This window comes from Mastomys coucha, unplaced genomic scaffold (genome assembly GCF_008632895.1).
Source record: "Mastomys coucha isolate ucsf_1 unplaced genomic scaffold, UCSF_Mcou_1 pScaffold5, whole genome shotgun sequence".
NCBI lineage: Eukaryota > Metazoa > Chordata > Mammalia > Rodentia > Muridae > Mastomys > Mastomys coucha.
Window position 1 is genome coordinate 24438443 of NW_022196911.1, and position 8269 is coordinate 24446711.

The window sequence follows — 8269 nt, forward strand, 5'->3', positions numbered from 1 at the left end:
GGCCTCGAACTCAGAAATCCACCTGCCTCTGCCTCCCAAGTGCTGGGATTAAAGGTGTGCGCCACCATGCCCGGCTTAAAGCTGTTTTTTAATGTAGTGCTTGGGATTGAACACAGGGTCTCATGCATGCTAGTCTAGAATTCTTCAAACTGAACTATCTAGTGAGGGACTCAGTGATCTCATCTCACCCTCTCAAGTGCTGGACTTACAGGTGTATACCACCATGCTCAGCAAACCCAAACTTCTGAGCGCCACTGTCCTCACAAAAAGGCATATTGGTAAATGAGATGACACAGGAAGTATACTTAGTATGCAGCTGAGATGTTCCTGTCCCCCATGAGTGATCTGGTGTGGGTATTGTCCCTGTACCTGGGGTCTGGGCATAGGGCTCCTTTCCCACCACAGCCTCCTAACTTGGCTGCCCTGTTCTTGGCTTGGTGTGGTCTGTCTCCCTTGTAGGGTGGCTTCCCCCACTATGGAGAAGTGAACAATGACTTCATCATGTTAAAGGGCTGCATTGCAGGTACCAAGAAGCGGGTGATCACGCTGAGGAAGGTCAGTGCCTCGTGGCAAGCTGGCGAGTGGTCTCCAGTAGCCTGTTCTGTTCTTTAGCCTGCTCTGTGGTGGGTAGTGCCGGTGGGAGAGTAAAGGAAGGGGGTCTGGCAAGAGCGAGTGATTGACTGAGTCCTCCTTGGTGTGAACTGGAGGTCACAGGAAGAGTTGGGGCCCTCCATCCTTGACATCTCTTCTCTCTTGGATACCCAGTCCCTCCTGGTGCACCACAGCCGCAGGGCCCTGGAGAACATTGAGCTCAAGTTCATTGACACCACTTCTAAGTTTGGCCATGGATGTTTTCAGACAGCGCAGGAGAAGAGGGCCTTCATGGTGAGCCAGTCCCACTTGTTCCAGAGAGGAACTAGAAGGGGACTTTTAGCAGACCAGTAGAGCAGGCCTTGGGTAGCCCTGGCGCTGGTCATAGGTAGTATTTCTTGATTGACTCTCCTACTAACCCTCATCCTGTCTCCTCACCTTAACCAGGGTCCCCAAAAGAAACATCTGGAGAAAGAGAAGCCGGAGACCTCGGGAAACATATAAGATGCCTGGAATGGAGCACACCTGGGATGGGGTGTTCTTGCTGTCTGTCCTATCCTTGTTCAATAAAGTCCTGAGGCCACTCTCTCTCTCTCTCTGTGCTTGTCTCTGTGTGTCTCCGTCTGTCTGTCTCTCTTCCACATTCTCTGGGAGGCCTGATGTCAGAGGGTCAGAGGGTTGGGAGATCCGAAAAGAGGGCGCAAGGTTTAGCGCCGGATTAGAGAGGACTAGTGGTCGTGCCTCCACTCCAGCTGCACAAAGGCATTAGTAGTAGCTATTGCCATTGGCTAGTACCATTGCTATGCTTGTAGCCTAGCCGCTCTACTGTAGCTCCGCATAGGTTTAGCCTTCATCCGAAGAGCAAAGCTTCCTGGGATCGGCTCTCCGGGAGGGGCCTTCTGGAGGCGGAAGTGAGGACGTGGTCTCTAGGTGCGCTTGGCTGGATGGGTGGAGTTTAGGGCCCAGGGGAAGAGAGACTGGTCGAGGGCGGGGCTGCTAGGGGCGGCTGTGGGGGATCCAAGAGTGACTGGTCTTCTCTAGGGGCAGGGCTTAGGCGAACTTGAGCGATTGGTTATTGGGAAGGAGTCGGGTTTGAGTCCGGATCTCAGGGCTTTACCAGGGCCTGGCGGGGAGGGGAGCCTTTGCCTGTCCAGTCGCGACCATGTCGTTCTGCAGCTTCTTCGGAGGCGAGGTTTTCCAGAATCACTTCGAGCCAGGTACACTCTGTGGCATTAAAGCCGACGTCGTCTCCTGGGGAGCTGTGGCGGTCCGGAACCAGGACTGGGCTAGTGTGGTTGCTTAGGAGAAGCGAGCTTGGGACAGAAGGACTTGGAGGAGGGGAGCTGGCTGGCCAGGACATTCTGGTGCAGGAGGACTTGAGAGAAGGGACATTTCGGTAGAGCCTGTTCTCAAGGGGGACAGGCCTTGAACTTCAATGTAGGTCTCTCTGGGGGGACTCTCTGGGCCAGATGCTTGGGGGTTGTGCCACCGGGTGGAGTTAGAGTGGTCGGAACTTTGGAGCGGAATGATGGTGGTATGTGGTTCAAGGTCAGAGTTGGAATTTGCCCTAGTTATGTTCCTTCCCCCGACTCACTTGGATGAGCAGGCAGGCTCTGCACTTTCTGTTCAGTCTCGAATGTCCCAGGTATCTCTCCGCCTTCTGGGTTGGTTGTCAGTGGGTTCTTGCCAGCATAAATGAAGTTTGACCAGTACTGTGAGAGACATTGCTTGGCCCCCTTCTTGCTGGGTTCTGCTGATCTGGACTAATTTGGTAAAAACTATGGCACTGATGTCCCTGGGGCGGGATCTGTTGGATGTCAGTCCTCTAGAGGGCTGGGCTGTGACACTGGGCACCTGTATAAGCCAGTTGTGACATAGGGCTTCTGGGAAGAGGCCTCCCTTGAATTCTTGGCTGTAGCACTCCAGTTGCCCTCAGGCTGCTCTGGCAAGCTAGACACTAACCGGGGTTGGCTTCCTCTCTAGTTCCTGACACAGGCCGAATGAACAGTTCATGCTCCAGGGTGTCTGTCCTATGATTCAGTACCCTGCAGGTTCCCATTTTTAAGACTGTCAAGCGGTTATGTAATTCAGTTTTGCAACCATACTTACGCCTTCCACTCACGTGATCTTTTGGGGACAGGTTGAAACCTTTCTTCCCAGCTGTTATTTTTCTGGGGTTTCCTATTTGGTTTGGAAGACTGTTCCGCAGGCCCAGTCTATTCTTGCTCAGAGAGCAGGCCCATGGCTATCCAAGACTGTTGACTAGCAGAGATGCCCACTTGAGACAGAGGACCAAATGGTCACACTGGCAGTTAGGGGCCCTGCAGTGTAGAACTTGTCCAGGGGTAAAGGGAGGCTATAATCAGATTTCTAGGGTTTTCTCTTGGCCACATACTGTATTGTGTGTCTGTAGCACCAGCTTTCCACCTTCCTGTCTGTAAGTAGAAATGTTAGCCAAGTGTGGTGGTTCACATTGCAATCCCAGGGTATGGGCTCAGGCAGAAGGATTGCCTTAAATTTGAGGTCAGCTGGGATTACATAGTTTCAGGCTAGCTTGAGCTACAGTGTAAGACTTGGCCTAGTTTGCTTCTCTGTTGTAATAAAACACTGACCAAAACCCATCTGGGGAGGAAGGAGTTCATTTCCATTTGCAAGTTACTGTCCACCATTGAAGGAAACCAAGGTAAGAACATGGAGGCAGGAACTGAGCAGTTAATGGTTTGCTACTCTAGTTTGCTTGGCTACCTTTTTCTTTTTCTTTTTCTTTTTCTTTTTCTTCTCTCTCTCTCTCTCTCTCTCTCTCTCTCTCTCTCTCTCTCTCTCTCTTTCTCTCTTTTTCTCTTTCTTTTTAGTTTTTCCAGACAGGGTTTCTCTGTGTAGCCCTGGCTGTCCTGGAACTCACTTCATAGACCAAGCTGGCCTCGAACTCAGAAATCTGCCTTCAGCTACCTTTTTAATACAGCTTAGGTCCACTCGCTCAGGGATGGCACTGCCCACAGTGAGGTGGGCCCTCTCACATCAGTAATTAACCAAGAAAATGTCCCAGTGGGGTGGTGATGGTACATGCCTTTAATCCCAGTACTTGGGACTCAAGGGCAGGTGGATGTCTGGATTTGAAGCCAGCCTGGTTTACAGAGCTAGTTCCAGGACAGCCATACACAGAGAAACCATGTCTCAGAAAAGCAAGCAACTAAACAAGAAAAGAAAGATGTCCCTATAGACACACTCATAGACCAGGTTGATCTAGGCCAGTCCTCAGCCCCATTCCTCCTTCCTGGGGAACTCTAGTTTGTTTGAAATTGACAAAAACTAATTGGCACAAGTTCTTGTCTCAAAACAAACAAACAAAAACAAAATAAAAGACCCAAGGGGCCTGGAAATGGCTCAGTTGTTAAGAGCCTACTTTTCTAGAGGACCTGGGTTTCATTCCCAGCACCCTGTGATAGATTGTTTACTCCAGTCTCAGGGAATCCAACCCTTTCTGGTCTCTTCTGTTTTTTTGCAGACATTGCGTAAGTGAGGTGCACAGGCATACATGCAGGCAAAACACCATATGCATGCAATAAAAACAAGTCTTTTAAAAATATCCAAAACTAAATAATTACATTAAAATGTTAAAGATTTCATGTCACAGGGCCACTGAGAGCAGCTGAAATGAGCCCAAAGGGTGACTTCTGGTCTCCCATAACTCAGCCAGGCATTGCTAGGGGCCATCTACCCCAGAGCTAATCAATGGGTCATGAATGGGGGACACATGGGGGTGGTGAATGATCTCCCAGCACAGTGGGCTCAGTGCTAGTAGTGTCATTTCTGCATCCAAGGAAGCTTACTCTAGACAGATGGAGTGTTTCAATGTCTCTACTTTTGCTCGTCCTTGGCTACAGGTGTCTACGTGTGTGCCAAGTGTGGCTATGAGTTATTCTCCAGTCGCTCAAAGTACGCACACTCATCCCCATGGCCAGCATTCACTGAAACCATCCACGCAGACAGTGTGACCAAGTGCCCTGAGAAAAACCGACCGGAAGCTTTAAAGGTGGGTGTGATAGCCTTGGTGCTGGGATTAAAGACATGAATTACCACACCCGGCTGCACCTCAAAGATTTTGAGAGTGCTCATATTCTGAGGGATCATGAGCTTTAGGACAGCTTCCCTGCAAGGCTCCAACCCTTGGGAAATGGGCAGGTGGTGGGAGCTCCTTCTCTCTGCAGCAGACAGGAGACTGACTGTGTTTGGGATTTCCCAGGTGTCCTGTGGCAAGTGTGGCAATGGGTTGGGCCATGAGTTCCTGAATGATGGCCCCAAGCGGGGACAATCACGATTCTGAATATTTAGCAGCTCATTGAAGTTCATCCCTAAAGGTGAGCACCTCTAGCAGTAGGGGACATCCTGTTGTAACCGAGGAAGGTGTAGCAAAGAGGCAGAGTGTGTATGCTTGTCTGTCGGCCATGGCAAAATACACCTACCAATGGCACCCGAAAAGCCAGCTGAAGGATAGGACCAGGGGACAAATAGCCAGGGTGTCTCATATGGGGACATCTCAGGGAGGGGCATGTGTGAGGTTTTCTCTGTAGGCATGGCTTTTCCATGTGGCTGGAATCTTGGGCTAGATGTAGGGGTAGGTCAAGGCTGAGGATCTGGGCCATGTGACCAAAGGCTTTTTTCTGAACCTGAGCACCTGTCATTCCTCTTTATAGTGGGTATGGCAGCATATTTTCTATCACATGGCTACTGAGGACAACTGAATGTGATGTGGCCCCTGGGGTCTAGCACATAGAAACAACTCGATAAAATGGCTCCTTTATTGATCTTTTTAGTAGTAGTCAAGGGCTGTGGCCAGATGATTTGCAAAATGGAGCCTTCAAAAACCAGCTGCTACCATTGCTTTACTGTGGGGTGAATAAGCAGTCTGGAGTGTCCTGGAATGCTGTGTCTCATGGAGGAAAGAGACTGTGGGTTCCCCTATAGATCTCATGAAATGAGCAGCATGCAGACCACTTTGAGCTGGGTCCCTGGGCTGCTCTGCTGGCCTGGAGTCTGAATCATTAGTTTTTTTTTTTGTTTGTTTGTTTTTGTTTTTTGTTTTTTTTTTTGTTTTTAAAACACTTTTCAGAAAAAATCCTTTTTTCCCCTTTATTTTTGTTCAAGGTGTTTTGCCAGCATGTATTTCTTGTGTACCACATGTGTGTGTGCAGATCAGTGCTGGACTTACAGATGGTTGTGAGCCACCATGTGGTGCTGGGGATGGGACTAGTCCTCTGGAAGAGCAGCCCAACTTTCCAGCCCCCTTCCAGAGTACATTTTAGTTACTTATTTAGTGTATTAGTGGGTACAAGCATGGTGTTGCTTGTGAAAGTCAGAGGACCGTTCATGGGACTTGGTTCTCGTCTTCCATTTTGTGGGTCCTGGGTTCAAATTCTGGTTGCCAGGCCTGGTTGTCATGTGCCTTTTACTCATGGAGGCATCTCCCAATCCCTGGTTTTAGGTTTTAGTTTTTAGGTTGTTTTGTTTGTTCATTTGTTTGTTTTTGTTTTTTTGTTTTTTGTTTTTTTCAAGACAGTTTCTCTGTGTAGCCCTGGCTGTCCTGGAACATCTAGTTCTGTAGACCAGACTGGTCTCCAACTCATAGATCCTCCTGTCTCTGCCTCTAGAGTGCAAGGTCTTACTATATAGTCCTGGCCGTCCTTGAACTCACAGAGATTTACCTGCTTCTGCCTCTTAATAGACTGTAGTTCTTTTGAGATTGGGTCCCTTCTCTAGCTCAGGGTGGCCTGGGACATACCATTCAGCCCTCTGTGACCACCACTCTGCCTCAGCAAGGCTTACAGACGTGAGCCACCACGCCCGACTGAAGCATGACTTAACAATGATGTGTTTTCTCTCCCTTCCCCTGCAAAGAAGCTCCTGCCTCCCAGGGGCACTAGGTAAGTGGCTTTCTTTCCCAGAGGAGCATGCCCACTATCTGGCAGCCCCCAATAATGTCAGAACCTTAGGCATTCAGTTGAGAGGGGTGGGGGTTGCTGGGAGGAGGTGTTTGAAGCCCCAGGAAGGCTCCCGATGCTTTCTTGTCTCTCAAGGGAACCACTTTAGAGGAAACACTCTCTGGAAAGTCTCCACTGCTCTGCCATGATGAGCTGGGGACAGGGATGAGACATGGGCTGTTTTGAGGTCCTCTCTGAACGACCCCCATACTGCCACCAATCTCCTGGGCTCTCCACACTGACCCCTATGGTGTTGGTTCTGGGGTTCTGCCCTGGCCCTCACTAAAGCTTGTGTCTGTCTTCTCTGGGCTCTGCAGGAGACAGACTGTGAATGGCCTGCCCTGGCCAACCACTCCAGCCTCAGTCACCGTATGATCTGCTCTGGTTAAATCCTTCTATGCCAGCCAGGATGGTGATGACCTGTGACTTTCGAGGAGGGGAGTGGGCTGATGCTGGGGACCCTCGGATCCTTATCTTCTGGCAGAGAAAACAAAACTCCATTTCACAATTTGCAGGCTCATCTTGCCTCACTCTGGCTTGGGGAAGTGACTCTTGCCCTATTAGCTAGCCAGCATGGCAGGGACCCTCTTCTCACCACTCTGTCCAGTGTGTCCCTCCCAACTGTTCCTTATTGTGTGTGCTTGGAAGCTCTTGACATCTGGGAGAGTGGGTGAAGCTGAGACCAGCCCCCCTTGATTCCTCTCTGGGGTGATCAAGTAGAAGTCAATAAACGGGGAGCCTGAGCCCGTTGTCGTGTTTGTTTGTTTCATGCTAGGGATTGAACTAGGATTATAAGTGCCACTGTACTTTAACAGTGTTTAAACAATGCCCACCATCTGCCAGAGCCCTAGGGAGAGGTTAGTCTCCCCTCATCTGTCTCAAAGCCAGGAGGATTCCTCAGTCTCTGGGAAGAGGGTGCAGGTTGGGTTTGACAGTCTTGAAGCTAGGAAGAGCCAGGCAGGGGCTGGGACTGCGGAGTTTGGAACATTTACCTGGGGATACTCTGGGCTCAAGGTCTTCTTGTGAATGAGACTGGCTGTACCTTGGTCTGACCCACTGTTGTGATGTCCCTCAGGAATGAAGGGGGATGGGGCCTTCTCTGGTGATCCTGCCTGCTGACAGCCGGGGCTTGGTGTGGTAATAGATTATCACTAATTGGGGGTTACTACCCCACCTTTGCCTTTACATGTATAATAAGCCTTAACAGCACTAACTCGGGACAGATATCAGCCCCCTGTGCTATTAGGTTTTTTTCCCTGTCAATAACCCCAAATTACCATTTACCATATTCTGCATGGGCCACTCTCATTCAATTGGCCAGCCAGCCCTCATGGCCATGTTTTCATGATTCACCTATCCCATGGAGTCTTCTCCTCTTTTCCTTCTCTCCCTTCCTCGTGGTCCCTGCCTAACACCCCAGGCCCAGGAACTGAAGCCCGACGACCTACCTCGCCACTGCCCAGCTATATAGGCTGTCGTCATCTTTATCCCAAGTGATAGTTTTAAATTAAGGAGCAAGGTCACATAGCCTCACTTGGGGTACGTGAGGATTCTCTTGTCCCTGAGGCAACCAGACCTTGGGGGGCCAGTGTTAGCATCACAATACATAGCAGCAGACCAAACCTCAACAGGGGCTGCCATTCTGGACGGCCTCAGTGGTCCCAGTCTTGGCTGCCATTCTGGACGGCCTCAGTGGTCCC

The 8269-nt window shown here is 50.2% G+C and overlaps 2 protein-coding genes across 5 annotated transcripts in view; both read left to right on the forward strand.

Annotated features, from left to right (window-relative positions):
- Positions 1-1181, forward strand: part of Rpl3l (ribosomal protein L3 like) — a 9996-nt gene extending 8815 nt beyond the window's left edge. For 2 of the 3 annotated variants that reach the window (XM_031352001.1, XM_031352003.1), the window contains 3 exons: positions 460-555; positions 766-885; positions 1039-1179. In XM_031352001.1, coding sequence (XP_031207861.1) covers positions 460-555; positions 766-885; positions 1039-1095 — 273 coding nt within the window. In that variant the 3' untranslated portion in view covers positions 1096-1179. Of the gene's footprint in view, positions 1-459; positions 556-765; positions 886-1038 lie in introns of all 3 variants that reach the window. The other variant, XM_031352002.1, reaches the window with a different exon arrangement.
- A 417-nt stretch (positions 1182-1598) lies between these two features.
- Msrb1 (methionine sulfoxide reductase B1) lies at positions 1599-7312 on the forward strand. 2 transcript variants are annotated; one of them, XM_031353834.1, is made up of 5 exons: positions 1599-1808; positions 4476-4624; positions 4835-4949; positions 6490-6512; positions 6887-7312. In XM_031353834.1, exons 1-4 carry the CDS (start codon positions 1754-1756, stop codon positions 6510-6512), a joined length of 342 nt encoding a protein of 113 aa, XP_031209694.1. In that variant the 5' UTR covers positions 1599-1753; the 3' UTR covers positions 6887-7312. The 2 variants fall into 2 exon arrangements, with proteins under 2 accessions (XP_031209694.1, XP_031209693.1); XM_031353833.1 differs by having other exon boundaries at positions 1602-1808; positions 6487-6512.
- Positions 7313-8269: the final 957 nt, after the last annotated feature.